The sequence below is a fragment of the Amphibalanus amphitrite genome, unplaced genomic scaffold, assembly GCF_019059575.1.
Source record: "Amphibalanus amphitrite isolate SeventyFive unplaced genomic scaffold, NRLGWU_Aamphi_draft 000270F_arrow, whole genome shotgun sequence".
Taxonomy (NCBI): Eukaryota; Metazoa; Arthropoda; class Thecostraca; order Balanomorpha; family Balanidae; genus Amphibalanus; species Amphibalanus amphitrite.
In genome coordinates this window covers 188,242-203,487 of record NW_024881765.1, presented here as the reverse complement: position 1 = coordinate 203,487, position 15,246 = coordinate 188,242, and the positions used below count along the sequence as shown (strand labels likewise).

The 15,246-nt window shown below is 52.7% G+C and overlaps 2 protein-coding genes across 7 annotated transcripts; one reads left to right on the top strand and one right to left on the bottom strand.

Moving 5' to 3' along the window:
• Nucleotides 1-785: 785 nt before the first annotated feature.
• On the top strand, nucleotides 786-10,632 carry LOC122387004 (microtubule-associated protein RP/EB family member 1-like). 6 transcript variants are annotated; one of them, XM_043376792.1, is made up of 7 exons: nucleotides 786-999; nucleotides 2,840-3,010; nucleotides 3,797-3,903; nucleotides 6,628-6,847; nucleotides 9,044-9,141; nucleotides 9,562-9,735; nucleotides 10,081-10,632. In XM_043376792.1, the coding sequence occupies exons 2-7, from the start codon at nucleotides 2,851-2,853 to the stop codon at nucleotides 10,144-10,146; spliced, it is 825 nt and encodes a 274-aa protein (XP_043232727.1). In that variant the 5' UTR covers nucleotides 786-999; nucleotides 2,840-2,850; the 3' UTR covers nucleotides 10,147-10,632. The 6 variants fall into 6 exon arrangements, with proteins under 6 accessions (XP_043232727.1, XP_043232725.1, XP_043232721.1 ...); XM_043376790.1 differs by having other exon boundaries at nucleotides 821-999; nucleotides 9,041-9,141; XM_043376786.1 differs by lacking the exon at nucleotides 6,628-6,847 and adding an exon at nucleotides 6,214-6,436 and having other exon boundaries at nucleotides 838-999; nucleotides 9,041-9,141.
• Nucleotides 10,633-11,845: 1,213 nt separating this feature from the next.
• On the bottom strand, nucleotides 11,846-14,898 carry LOC122387003 (glycine-rich cell wall structural protein 1.8-like). Its single transcript, XM_043376785.1, has 2 exons — nucleotides 14,735-14,898; nucleotides 11,846-14,464 (listed from the first exon to the last, which is right to left on the bottom strand). The coding sequence occupies exons 1-2, from the start codon at nucleotides 14,747-14,749 to the stop codon at nucleotides 12,236-12,238; spliced, it is 2,244 nt and encodes a 747-aa protein (XP_043232720.1). The 5' UTR covers nucleotides 14,750-14,898; the 3' UTR covers nucleotides 11,846-12,235.
• Nucleotides 14,899-15,246: the final 348 nt, after the last annotated feature.

Sequence of the window (15,246 nt, the reverse complement as noted above, 5' to 3'; positions counted from 1 at the left end):
TATGCCTATATGACATTTCAATAAGCACATCTTATGGCAAAAGTCAAGCCACATTTAGGCGCCCACCAGGTGACACCAGCTTCGAGCCAGGTCAATGAGCTTAGTCGTATCGAATAGGAGCCACAGCCGCTCGCGGACTGAACTGGCTCACGTTATTCACCGTAGAAGCAAAATGGCGCAAAATGGCGCGATGCCCTTTGGTGGACATGGTCAGAAGAGATCGGCGATTCGAACGATGTATAATACGATATGTCCCAGAGTGTGTTACTTAACATAAAGCTTCATATGTATGCCGCCATCTCCAGTTAATAATTGTCCTGTTATTGTGTCCACAATATTCGGCAAAAGTGGTCTATTTAAGTTTATACAATGAAAATTGTGGTTTCTAGGGCTTCTACGTAAACTCAGCTTCACAGCCATGCCACTAATTTTTAATATTTTCTCACCGAAAGCCTTACAAATTGATGTTCATCTCACCCTACTTTTTAGGGTCCGCCGGTGGTGTCCGCGCGCCTCTCGACAAACTTCGATTTTGCGGTCAGTTTTACCAAAGATAATTATTTTTTAGGAGGTAAAAATGGCACCATCGGATAGTTTGGAATGTTTTGCACACGATTAGACTGCTTGTTACTCAAAAGAAGAAAAAAATATTTTGAATTTATGCGTGCTAATTCTGAAAAAGGGCCACTGTGCAATCGAACAACTACGCTCTGACGTGCGTTCATTGGTTGATATCTGTGACGTCATTAGTTCACAGAAGTGTTTTACGGAAATCCTCACCACTTGTTCTCAAATCCTTGTTCTCACGAAATGAATGGGCGTGTTTTGTTTTGAAATGAACTGGAACGGCGCTTTTCTCGAAGTTCAAGTTGGCGGTGCGCGACACCTGCGAACGATTTTCAGGAAATAGGCGTGTCTCTAGCTTTCAAGTTGCTTCATATTCAAGTGTTTGAGTATTTTCAATCAAATAATATTTATTTTTCCCAGCTAGGTCAAAAAGTAAGTCGAGGTTGGATTTTGGAACTATTGCATTGCTATAGGTGACAATCAGTTTGATCTATCATTGAATATCAATCAAAACGTCATTTTTTATTGATGGATTCTAACTAAGAATTGTTAAAAATTAAATATGGTTTTTCATTTCAGTTTCTTCGGTCTATCATAATCATATCCTAGGTAGCATGGTGCCTGCCTATGTTATGTGACCGAGACCTTTTGCGGTAATCTCTCCTTACTCACATTATTCAGAGGGCTTTTCACGGGCCCTGTGTGCGGTCGGACCATATACAGCCTCCGAGCTCCACCCACTGCACCCCTACGACAGCCTTTCGTCACTGCACACAGCGACCGCTGTGGCCGGTTGGGCTCGGGACTGGCCACAGCAGACTCTCCACCGCACACAGCCATGACTTCATAACTGCCTACCCATCCCCTACCCCCATGCCTGCTGCACACACCGCACATACCACACTCAGCAGTTTGCGGTGTCCGTAAACACCCCTCAGATTTCAGACCCCTCTGCACCTAAGGGGATGAGTTTTTGTTGATCTTCATATTTATCAAATCTGTGCAGTACATTACATGTGTTGCAATTGCTGCATGTCTGACTTCCCCTCTGAATGTGATCAGTCATCTCCATTGGCCATTCCCCAGACTGCAAAGCATGGCAGGGATCAACAAGCCGCAGCTGATTTTAGGATTGCTGTGATTTAAATCCAGCAGGTACATTTCAACATGCATTCACTCAATCTCATTGATTATATGGCATATCAATATGCCCTCAGCCCTATGATTCATTGGTTCTATGGCCTGCACTGGGTAGCCACAAGCCTGTAAGAACCAGGCTCAAAATTTACACCAGGCTGCTCTGAGCAAGGGTTATAAAATTACTTTAAAATTTTGAAGACCCTTTTGTTCCTGGTGAGAAAAAAAAACTTCAAATAATGTAAATATTCCCTGGTTGACCGTACATAAGTGTATCATGTATGCCATTACGTTTGACTAGGCTGCACCATCAGGGTGATACAACGCAGTGCTGGCTTAGGCCCCACCACTCAAAATCTGCACTGCACCATGGGAAATGCAGATCATTGCCAAGTTTTTTGTATACCTTGATGTGGACTACAGGGACCAGCGATGGGTCCATTTGAACATTTATGAAGTAGTTTTGATGCCTTTGTATCATGTTACAAAGCTGTGTGTGTAGTTGACACCTTTTATGATAACCTGGTTCTACGTCTTCTGGTTGACTTGACCCGACCTGGCCTAAATGCATTAAGACATCATCTTTGATCAAAACCATCATGAAATTTGTGATCAGCAGCCCGAAAACAATCTTACCTTATGAGGTTCTAATGTGTCCCAAATCCGATTTTCCCGACTCTTGCGTCATTCACCTGACCTGGAAGGTCAGTCAATGACCTATGACCTTAAAATCGGGTATCATCGGCCTCCTCTCGTCACGGCCAACATGCTGTTTTTTTTCCGCGAAGCTGTAGCTCATCAGGGGCCCAACGGCAGGGCCGAAACCGTTCCGTGACACGCTAGACGCTGGAAGACACCGCCCACAGGCCAGGGTTAATTTTGGTATCGTATATTCAGGGGCCGCTACTAAGCTTCCTGTGACTATTAACTTTGTATCCTGACTGGGGTGAGCATCAAAAACATTACCGCGGCCCTGAGCGGCCAGCAGGTCTCGCGATTAAACCCGGAGAACAGGAGGGTTTCCCCTTCTGTGTGTGCTCCCACCAGCGCACGCTGCTGACTGCAGACGTAGCTATTAATCCATCCCTCGCCAGGGAGCTGATCTGCTGTTTCATCTTTGTGTGCTCTCTCGCAGGTCCAGTCGCCATGGCCGTGAATGTGTACGCCACCGGTCAGACCACTGACAACATGAGTCGACACGACATGCTGGCCTGGGTCAACAACTGCCTGGAGGCCAACTTCGGCAAGATTGAGGAACTCTGCACGGGCGCTGCCTACTGCCAGTTCATGGACATGATGTTCCCAGGTGAGACAGTGGCAGAGGAGGTCGGTTTTGCAGTGACCATCGGCACTTAACTGTAAATTGTGTAGGTCACAATTGTCTTTGGAAGTAAGCTGACATGTACTTGAGATGTAGCGGATACGTTTTCTGCTGAACTTCGAGCTACCTTCTGACCACGCATCAGACTGATTGGGGCTGCTGAGAAACTAGCTCGCAAGACGCTAACATGGAATCCGCACCCCCAGATCACTGCAGTGGTTATTTACAATACACAGGGAACATTTACCATGCGCTAAATATTTCGCGATTCAATTCAGTTTGAATATACATTTGAATCAGGCTACAGTGTTGTCGACGTGGCCCCAGAAACGTCCATTGTTCCCTTGTATGGAAAGCAAACACTTGGTTACCATGCTGAATCATCGTCCTTCAACTGGGTGACCTCTCACATCTGTGGAACTCGGTTCTGACCTTTGATTCACCAGCAGTCATCTCGCAGGCACCGGTGTTCTGGATTGTCCCACGATTATTTTTACAATGCTTTGTTGCTGGGTGGAGTCAGATTGCATCGCTGTCTGTTTCCTGGAATGAACTGTGGCTACTTGCATCATGCTGCTTTTTTAGTCACATATCGACTGTTTCGTACTGAGCTCGTAGTTTTCGTTTATTACAATCGAGTATACTCGATGTAAATTGTAAACGTCACAGACGTGACCAATGCGACCTCTAGCTACCTATCTTTCTGCATCGACTTACGATACAGCGAGTGTCATACGAACACGCTGCTTCATGCAACGCTTTATGTTTCAGGATCCGTCTTGATGAAGAAGGTTAAATTCCAAACAAATCTCGAGCACGAGTACATCCAAAACTTCAAAACTCTGCAGGCCTCCTTCAAGAAGATGAGTGTGGACAAGGTGAGTGAGCGGGCCGCGGCTGCTTGCCGCGCTGTGCCGCAGAGTTGCCGTGTGTTTTGCCGCCCGCCCCTCGGAGTTGTATATAATCGCACGCCGTGCTCTGTACTGCGATGCTGCGAGCCGCTGCGCCTCGCCTGCCTGTTGTGTTGCGCGGCTTGGCGCTGCGCTGGGCTGGCTGGGCGGATTGCCTCCCCAGGCTCTGTCGGCATGCCCGGCAGAGCTGGCCAGCCGGGACGAAAACGGGGTGGGGCTGAGTATAACAGGCGGGACACTGTCACGAAACAGCCCCGTGTGGTAAGTAGACCCCCTTAGTGGCAGGGTTTCTGCTTGCTGCAAATCAGTATTGTCCATGCTTGCAATGCCACCATAAATACTATATGTTGCATCAAACCTTACCTTGCTTTTAATTTCCATTTGGAATAGGTATTATGTATGTGATCCAGGGCTGCGGAGTCGATGGATTTTCGGCGACTCCGACTCCGACTCCGACTCCGGCTTTCAAAAACCAGCTCCGACTCCGACTCCGACTCCGGGCAGAATTGTCGACTCCTACCGACTCCAACTCCCGACTCCGACTCCGCAGACCTAGCAGGGCTGCGGAGTCGACAGATTTTCGGTGACTCCGACTCCGACTCCGGCTCGGGTTTCTAAAATCCACTCCGACTCCGACTCCGACTCCGGTCACAACTGTCGACTCCGACCGACTCCGACTCCGACTCCGACTCCGCAGCCCTGAGTGATCTCTCACCGAAAGTTTTGGTGATAGGCGATCAAACCAAGTGATTCGAAAGAAGTTAAAGGATGTCTCTTACCATATCTTGAAAGTAGTGCATTGCTGAACAAAAGTTTTACGCGCTGTACCTAACTTTGCGTATGAAGCTGTTCACATAATGAGCAATAATGGCTGGTAGCGCGCCTGAAGTTTGCTCTAATTTAACGCACATCTTTTGGTCCCGATGCCAGATACCTCTCGGCTGGTCTTCAACTAGACCATTCGATCAGCGTAATATTTTGATTGCGACGGTGGCCTTCGTTAGTAAGTACGGCCAATATTGACGGCCGGTTAGGTGACGCTTACTGTCCAGTCACTCCCCAAAGCCCGACATCCTCAGACAAGGCCACATTTCGCGCGGCGTGCCGTCCTCTCCTCTCACACTGTGAGGCGATGGGGTGTCCCTGATGGGGCGTCAGACACTCCCGTCTCCACCTCCCACCCTTTGTCGCACCCCCCCCCCCCCCCCCGTCTTGACCTCGATGGTCGTCTGTCAGTGCGCCACTCGGAGTCTGCAGTGCCGACCTCTCACCCCTGGTATTGGCCACAGCGGCGCGGCCCGTGTGCAGTGCGAGAGTCCGACCAGCTACGGCAGGGGAAGGGGTGGGTAGGTGGGTGTTGAGTACTGGGAGATTACAAAGCTACCAATAGCGGAGAGGTGACGGGGTTTTCGTCAAGTGGTTTGTCAGGCTTATGAGTTTTGATGCTAAAGGGAATAAACGTTCTTGAATGCAGTTATGAAATATGACACATTTGTTCAGGTGGCTCACGCATCCGTCGCGTTTGGACAATTGTTGTATCGCCGCTACGCCGGTCCCGTAGCTCAGTTGGTAGAGCGTTGGACTCCGCGTGGTGAGAGCACGCGTTCCCGGTTATAACAGTCCGGGTTCGAAGCGCGACGGGCGCTTGACATTTATGGGCCTCCTGACAGGTATGGTTGCGGTTGGTGGCAGGCCGTAGCCAGGCGAAGTCAGTGAGGGGACCGGCCGTGCGCGGCTATGTGCGCACGTTAAACTTTGGACTCTAAATTCTGCCATAGTACCGGAATTGCGCGACCGGAGGGTAGAGGGCAGGGTCACCGCAACAAGCTTCGCTTAGCGGTGGCTTTGTCCTTGTGAATCCTTCCTATCAAAAGGTTCGGACTAAATTTATAAAAAAAAAAATCAATTTCAGTCACGATTCGCTTGCGCACCGCACCCTTTACGTTGTATTTGACGGGGACCTAGCGTACATTTTAATGACTCGGTTTTATCTTATCTTGCACCCGGCAAGGGTTGTAGTTATAGAGTGGATTATGGGGCTGTGGGGTTCAATCGTTTATATTTGTTAGCCTTCAGTTATTACAATACTTCTGCAGTAGTAAATCGAAGTGTTTCACTGAACACGTTTGCATAATGCATTACGTTACGGGCTCGTTTTATATGGGGGACATTCCTTATTTCTCCCGTAGGCGCTGATTTAGTCAGTTCGTCGTAGCATTATTTGGTTCCGCCGTGAGCTCTGGTCGACATCCTCAGCGCCCTGGTCCCCTATTACAGGTCATCCCCGTTGACAAGCTGATCAAGGGCAAGTTCCAAGACAACTTTGAGTTCCTGCAGTGGTTCAAACGCTTCTTTGACTCCAACTACGACGGCAGCGAGTACCAGGCGCTGGAGGCGCGCGGCGGCCTGCCGCTGGGCGGCGGCGGCGGCGGCGGCGGCGGCGGCGCGCCACGGCGCAGTCAGATGGCGCGGCCGGCGGCGCGCGCCCCTCACAGACCCGGTAACCGGACCGGCGCCCCCGCGTGCCGCACGCTAACGTGCATGTCGGGACCGGGCGCGCCGCGCGCGCGCGCTCGCTGCATGCTGGGCACTGCCGGCACGCGCACTCAGTAGCCAGACATCACTGACACCCTGACACCGCTCTGTCCCCGCTCACGCACTCTCTCACCCCGCTGACCCTGTTCGCGATAGGTGGTGAGCATCAAACAGCTGGTGCGGGGCAAGTTCCAAGACAACTTTGAGTTTTGCCAGTGGTTCCATCGGTTCTTCGAAGCCAACGGGGGCGCACAGGCGGCAGCCGAGTACGACGCGCTGTCGGCGAGGGGCGGCTCTGTGATGGGTCGCCTGTGGAGCCAGCAGCGAGCCAACGTAGCCCGAACCGGCTCCTCGAGATCCACCGGCTCAGCGTCCGGTCAGAAACGTAGACAAACTTTGGGATGTAGTCCGGCAGAGGTAGTCGGTCGGCCGACGTTATCTCTGCGGCTGATAGAGAGGGAAGAGGGCGTCAGAGAGCCACTGGTGAAGTTGGGACGGCGCATAGCCGGCATAGTAGTGTGCCGACAAATAATTGTTCTCGGTATATCTGAGTTTGCTAGCTGACGTTATTTTAGTGGTGCTTTGGTGGAGGGCGTTCTCTACCTGTAGGCCTCACGGCCCACGGGCTTGTGATAGCTGTCTCAACAATCCGCGAGGCTTTAAGTCGCACTGCCTTAGGAGAGAGAGAGAGAGAGAGAGAGAGAGAGAGAGAGAGAGAGAGAGAGAGAGAGAGAGAGAGAGAGAGAGAGAGAGAGAGAGAGAGAGAGAGAGAGAGAGAGAGAGAGAGAGAGAGAGAGAGAGAGAGAGAGAGAGAGAGAGAGAGAGAGAGAGAGAGAGAGAGAGAGAGAGAGAGAGAGAGAGAGAGAGAGAGAGAGAGAGAGAGAGAGAGAGAGAGAGAGAGAGAGAGAGAGAGAGAGAGAGAGAGAGAGAGAGAGAGAGAGAGAGAGAGAGAGAGAGAGAGAGAGAGAGAGAGAGAGAGAGAGAGAGAGAGAGAGAGAGAGAGAGAGAGAGAGAGAGAGAGAGAGAGAGAGAGAGAGAGAGAGAGAGAGAGAGAGAGAGAGAGAGAGAGAGAGAGAGAGAGAGAGAGAGAGAGAGAGAGAGAGAGAGAGAGAGAGAGAGAGAGAGAGAGAGAGAGAGAGAGAGAGAGAGAGAGAGAGAGAGAGAGAGAGAGAGAGAGAGAGAGAGAGAGAGAGAGAGAGAGAGAGAGAGAGAGAGAGAGAGAGAGAGAGAGACTGAGATGCTCTCGTTGTTTCGCTCATTTAGGGAGCGGCCTTGCCGTGAGAAGTTGACTTTCCGGCTCATCAATATATTGGTTTTGATAGCAGGAGCTCCCGTGGTCAGCGGTGAGTGAATTTACACCACGGTGCATGCATTCGCCATGGGGTAGAAGCAGGCTAGTCAGCGGTCACACGAAACGAGGCCCTGGCACGCAATGCCAGGGCCTCGTTTCATATACGTCGGTGTAACTAATACCGCTCTTCAGCTTTATGAAACGGATTCTGCTTGAAATGCGACAAGTCTGGCGTAAATGGCGTAGAGTTGTCCATAGATCATCATATGAGCTTACCCCCTGACTCATCTATCAGCGTCTCTCGTTCTCGATAAGCCCTTTTAGCGCGCCATTTCATGTAGCGCTAACTGCTTTTAACTAATGCTGCTGGGAAGGGTGAGGGACTTTGACAACCAGTCCTATAGCTGGGTCTGCCGGCTAGTGCTGTACACTGCGCTTCGTACGCTGTCCTGTCCTGTCGCTGCCCTGTCCGCCACCCGCCTCTTACCGACTGCCGCCGGGCCTAACTACCAACGCATTCTGCGGAGGCTTTCTCATATTCCTACGCTTCTTCTTTGGCACATGGCACAAGTTGAATTAATTAATTGATGATGGAATGGTGTGTTTGTGCTGGGCGTCTTGCAAGTTGTTCTGTATTTCAAAACGTTGATTAGTGGCTCCTCAATATGTTCACTTCTTGTGTATAAATGTGTTCAACCGTTTATCAGTGTTCATCTAGGTATGGGGTCTCAGTATCTTTGGGCAATATGCATTCTGTTTTTGGCGTTTGCAGTCAGGTTGTCAGTGACTCGGGTGGCATATTTGAAATGTGTTATTCGTAGTTAATTCCTTGTATTTTTCTTTTTAGTTTTGGTAAGGTACCTTGGTATTGGCCGTTCTCTCAACATGTTTATAGATTTGGAGCTAATATGCATTATGCATGCTTGTTCTTCTTGCAATCACATTTTGTAGACACTGCCAGGTAGTATATTTGCATATGTTTTGTGTGCACGTGCTGATGCGTGTTTGCCCAGCACCAATTAGCCGCATTGTGTTCTGGATAAAAACCATCGAAATGGATTTTACACCATTGTGGCCATTACCTAAAATGAATTAAATTAAAATTTGGTCCTTCACATTCGCTCTGTTTGTTTCTATTTTCCATACCTAGTCACCATACCTACAGCTACCAAGCGCTGCAGTGCTTGCGTGGCAAGTCAGACCCGCTGCCTGAATTTGATGCCTGTCTCGCGTGCCGTCTCGCCCTCTCCCTGTCTGTGACCGATTGTCGTTCCGCAGCAGCGGCCCCGGCGGCCCGGTCGGCGCCGGCTGCTCGACCTGCAGCGCCTCGCGCGGCCCCTGCCGCCAGGTCAGCCGCCGGTGACAGCCGACAGGCGGAGGTGGGTGACGCTAGAGGGTTGGGGTGACGCTAGAGGGACGGAGAGGTACTGGTACTGGGCCGGGATAGCGGAGCTAGGGATAGGAGGATAGGTATAATCAGGGCAATACTTACAACAGGTTTGGTGAGTCTCTATTGGCGGATGCGGCGTGTGGGCGATGCCTTCAGGCCCTCCAAGATGCGGTTTTCGCGTTTGTGTTTAAAACAGGGCGTTTTTTGCGTAAGGCGGATGTCTCTTTACGAATTACACAAAGTTGTCTAGGAGCTTGAAGAATGCAGTATTGTGCAGGTTATTATTAACGACTGTTTGAGTTTGCCCTTTTCCGTTTTATCCATTTGTGTCTGGTACTTGTCCCGGGGGTAACGGGCTTTCGAGGTCTTTAACCTCTCTGGCAGCTCAGCAATTTTGCATTGTTTCCAGGTGGACGAGCTGACAACACAAGTCCAGACGATGCAACTGACCTTGGAGGACTTGGAAAAGGAGCGAGACTTTTACTTCGGCAAACTGAGGGACATTGAAGTCATCTGCCAAGAGGAAGAAGGCACCAACAGCGACCTCATCCAGAGGATCCTCGCCATATTGTACGCCACAGCGGTACGTACCCGGGCGAATGATTCTCCGGCATTTATGACGCAAGGGAGCCGAGGCAGTTACCTGACAAACTATCAGCTGAAATGACGCTTGAAAACTGAAATTGTCTCAAATTTAGGGTAGGATTAATACAGTTCACAATGTGTTCGCGTCGTTGGTGGCGAATTCCCGCTAGGAGGATCTCGAAACTTAGCGCGTTTAACTCTGTAGTTCCACATTCAGGACCGTTTGGTGATCAGTGTGTGGTGCAGTTACTAAGAGCCTTTCCACACCTGTCGTGTTGTGTGTTCTATCCACAGTGCGGTTTCCCCGGGACGTTTTTTAAGGCCCGTATTATACCCTCCCCAGGACGGTTTCGCCGTGCCAGACGACGAGGAGGAGGTCCCGCCACCTCCAGGCGACGACGAATACTAGTCGACCGCCGACCGCCGCTGCATTCCAAAGGGCCGGCTCAGCATGAGAGCTCAGCTCAACCGGACTGCCCGATAGCTCTATCCGACTGAGGAGCGTGTTCAGCTCTGCGCTCTGCCCGGAGACGTCACTCCATGCTGCCCCGCAGAGCTCCGATCTGAGCCGGCCGGCCGTCTCGCGCTCGGCGCCATTCCAGTGTGGGCCGCCCGGTGCGGCCGTCCGCCGTCCGCCTGCCTCAGCGGCTAACCCGCTAACACCGCTCACAGACAGTGGCCCGGCCCAGCCGCCGCCGCCGCCCAGAGGACGATATTACCGCGGTCACCTGCCGTTACCGCCCGTGTGCCGTGTGTGTTTGTGGTTGTGAGGTTGCGCCCGTCGCCGAGCCCGACCGGGCCGGCCGACGGGCGCCATGTTGTGTCGGCCACCGTTTTACTGGCGGCGCTTTAAGCCTTCTAATTTAATTATCGAAATATATAATTACATTGTACAGAGACGTCTTTTTCATATCCATTTTGTTCTAAAGAAGACAATTCATGGAAAGAAATTAAGTTCTTATTTTTTCCAAACTGCACAATCGGCATCCTGCATTTGGGATTCGCTTTAAAGATATTTATCTTGAAAAGTTGGAGTTAAACCTAACTTCGTAATAACTTCATCCACAAGTATTGGAAAGGATGCTTCCTATGTTCCATTCTTTAGTCTTCAACCTAATCGTTTTTAGATAGAGTGTCCACTGTCCATTTTCCGGAAACATTTCCTACGCCGACGCGTCCACCAGTTTACACTAGAAATTCGTCACCTTTTCCTCGTTAACAGACTAGCTCGCGTGCCCTTCCATCGCATGATAATTTCAATAGATGTGGGCACGGGGCGTGATTTAGTATTGTGCATTACTGCTAATAACCCACTTCATGGCGGAAATATAGCATGCAATCTGGGTACTTTCATCTATCTCCATCCGCGCCGCCACCTACCTACCTTCGGGAGCAGCCCCGCCCCGCCCCGTTCCACCCTCGCTGCCGTGTCGTGGGGTGTCGCCGCTCTCTGAGAGTGTCCGTCCCGGATGGCTGGCTTCGCGTTGTTTCTATATACTCTGGCTCCACCGGTAGCTACTCTACAAAGTACCTGGCTGCTGAGATACGGCCGGATCCGGATACCTAGATCTTGTGTGGGGAATTGGCGATTCGACTGATGCTTGGGCCTGTCTCTATGCTATGCTATTGTATCACTGTTTTATTTGAGCGTGGTGCTTTCCCCGGAACTGAAAAGCACGTTTTATCCATGGTCGCGCGCGCACGTTAGCTTGGCCGACTCGATAGCGGTTTGATGTGTTTGTTCATGACACCTGCGTATCAGATGTGTTTACAAAGCAGCGCACGCCGGGTCCTAAAGCTGTAATTGTTGTGTCACAAAACCAGGCATTTCCGAGCTACAGCAGCGCATACCGAAACGATGACAGCATTGTCTTATACGCGGATGCCGTTTTCATTGCTGAAAGTCGCGTCGAATGAAAGGAGAAAGTGGACGACAGCTTTCCTTTGTTGTGACAGAGGGAACGGTGGATGATTTCCGAGTGGACCATTCGACGAGCCTCAGACAGTCTCCTTCCCTACTTGACTTGTTCTAGGTGGTCATCTCTGTGCGCATCTTGTGCACACCTAGCTATGCTCATTGATTGTTCAGTGCAGCGTAAACACATACCTTTTCGTCACTGTTCTACTGTAAACATGTTTATTTACAAATTACGCACCATGCAAAACATCCCTCATGCATAACTGACCGGGACTGAGCACCTCAGCTGTAGCTATCGAGTCAAGTAGTCCGACATCACTTTTTACGCTCCTTGCATTTTTGCGCTAACCAGTAACCGAACAAGATATAGTATACACATGAAAGACAAAACACACTCCCTGAAGGTATGAAAGGTACTCCGGTTTGATGCGTCTCATAAGCGCCCATTTATGTTCCGCCGGTGTTGACGGTTATCTGATAACTGCATCCGCCGACAAGAGTCAGCAGGTTTTGCGAAATGCTTAATACCTTAGGAGCCTTCCTCATCCATGACCTGGAGCTCACCATAGTGTAGGCAAAATTATCCAGAGTAGTGAGATGATGACCTCCTTGGCTCGTACTTTCCTCCACCGCCACTGGAGCTTGGGATGCTTCCGTAACTGGAGCCTCCGCCTCCTCCACTGCTGTAGCCGCCGCCGCCTCCGCTTCCCTTGCTGGGAGCTCCGTAACCTGATGAGACGCTGGGAGCTCCGTAACCTGAAGAGACGCTGGGGCCGCCGCCATATCCACCGCCGCCTCCGCTTCCTTTGCTGGGAGCTCCGTAACCTGAAGAGACGCTGGGAGCTCCATAGCCTGAAGAGACGCTAGAGCCACCACCATATCCACCGCCGCCTCCGCTTCCCTTACTGGGAGCTCCGTAGCCTGAAGAGACGCTGGGAGCTCCGTAACCCGAAGAGACGCTAGAGCCTCCGCCATATCCACCGCCGCCTCCGCTTCCCTTGCTGGGAGCTCCATAGCCTGAAGAGACGCTGGAGCCACCGCCATATCCACCGCCGCCTCCGCTTCCCTTGCTGGGAGCTCCGTAACCTGAAGAGACGCTGGGAGCTCCGTAGCCTGAAGAGACGCTGGAGCCACCACCATATCCACCGCCGCCTCCGCTTCCCTTGCTGGGAGCTCCGTAACCCGAAGAGACGCTGGAGCCACCACCATATCCACCGCCGCCTCCGCTTCCTCCACTGCTGTATCCACCGCCGCCTCCGCTTCCCTTGCTGGGAGCTCCGTAACCTGAAGAGACGCTGGAGCCACCACCATATCCACCGCCGCCTCCGCCTCCTCCACTGCTGTATCCACCGCCGCCTCCGCTTCCCTTGCTGGGAGCTCCGTAACCTGAAGAGACGCTGGGAGCTCCGTAACCCGAAGAGACGCTGGAGCCACCACCATATCCACCGCCGCCTCCGCTTCCCTTGCTGGGAGCTCCATAGCCTGAAGAGACGCTGGAGCCACCGCCATATCCACCGCCGCCTCCGCTTCCCTTGCTGGGAGCTCCGTAACCTGAAGAGACGCTGGGAGCTCCGTAGCCTGAAGAGACGCTGGAGCCACCACCATATCCACCGCCGCCTCCGCTTCCCTTGCTGGGAGCTCCGTAACCCGAAGAGACGCTGGAGCCACCACCATATCCACCGCCGCCTCCGCTTCCTCCACTGCTGTATCCGCCGCCGCCTCCGCTTCCCTTGCTGGGAGCTCCGTAACCTGAAGAGACGCTGGGAGCTCCGTAACCCGAAGAGACGCTGGAGCCACCACCATATCCACCGCCGCCTCCGCTTCCCTTGCTGGGAGCTCCATAGCCTGAAGAGACGCTGGAGCCACCGCCATATCCACCGCCGCCTCCGCTTCCCTTGCTGGGAGCTCCGTACCCTGAAGAGACGCTGGAGCCACCACTATATCCACCGCCGCCTCCGCTTCCTTTGCTGGGGGCTCCGTAGCCTGAAGAGACGCTGGGAGCTCCGTAGCCTGAAGAGACGCTGGAGCCACCACCATATCCACCGCCGCCTCCGCTTCCCTTGCTGGGAGCTCCGTAACCCGAAGAGACGCTGGAGCCACCACCATATCCACCGCCGCCTCCGCTTCCCTTGCTGGGAGCTCCGTAACCTGAAGAGACGCTGGGAGCTCCGTAACCCGAAGAGACGCTGGAGCCACCACCATATCCACCGCCGCCTCCGCTTCCCTTGCTGGGAGCTCCATAGCCTGAAGAGACGCTGGAGCCACCGCCATATCCACCGCCGCCTCCGCTTCCCTTGCTGGGAGCTCCGTAACCTGAAGAGACGCTGGGAGCTCCGTAACCCGAAGAGACGCTGGAGCCACCACCATATCCACCGCCGCCTCCGCTTCCCTTGCTGGGAGCTCCATAGCCTGAAGAGACGCTGGAGCCACCGCCATATCCACCGCCGCCTCCGCTTCCCTTGCTGGGAGCTCCGTAACCTGAAGAGACGCTGGGAGCTCCGTAGCCTGAAGAGACGCTGGAGCCACCACCATATCCACCGCCGCCTCCGCTTCCCTTGCTGGGAGCTCCGTAACCCGAAGAGACGCTGGAGCCACCACCATATCCACCGCCGCCTCCGCCGCCTCCACTGCTGTATCCACCGCCGCCTCCTCCGCCATGTCCTCCACCTCCGGAGAATCCTCCTCCACCATGTCCTCCGCCTCCGGAGAATCCTCCTCCGCCATGTCCTCCGCCTCCGGAGAACCCTCCTCCGCCATGTCCTCCTCCGTCGGCCAGGCAAAGGCCGGCCAGGAGGGCCACCGTGCACACCTGAGAAGGAGCACGGCGTTGTAAGAGGATGCTTTTGGTGGTGCTTTGAGGGCTATTAGGTATGGCGGAGTTATTTGGATTTGGGGAAAATGTACGCTTTATTTAGAAGTAAAGATGCAGTAAGATCCCTGGTACTGAATGAAAACACATTATTGATTAGTTCTCAGTGCTGGATTTGCCGTTACGTTGACGTAGCGGAAATAGAGCCAGGCTAGATGATAAAGTATCAATGGGAGCCTGGCGCGAAATGTTTTTGCGGTGCCGGCTCACCTGTCTGAAGGCCATGCTGGAGCTGCTTTGGACGGCTGTTTGGGCCGCTGAGTGCAGCTGTGCCGCCACCGACCGCGGGCCGCCGTTATATAGTGCCGGCCCAGAGAGACGGTCACGGCTGGGGAGAGCCACTGCCACGCCACGCCCCCTCTCCCCCACGCGGCTCTTCGACGCCAAACGTGACCCAGTCACCACTTGCTGTGTTGTGCACTCCGGGCTGCTCAAGGCCGGTTATCAGTATGGAAGCTATCAGCAGAGACCGTTCACGCAGAAACTCGCGTCAATTGTGCTGTTCGTTGCCTCCATGTGCCTAGGGGCTTTGTATGGATTCTCATCTCAATACTTATCTTTGTCCTGTAGCTTGGGTCTTTTTTATGTCTCTTTCTCGGACTGGCGGTCGCAGCCGCTAGCAAAAGGGGGGGGGGGCCAAAGTGACACTCGCGGGACATAACATTTATCCGTCACCGGGAGGGGGGGGGGGTGATCGGCTAATTTTTACGTCCACGAGGTGC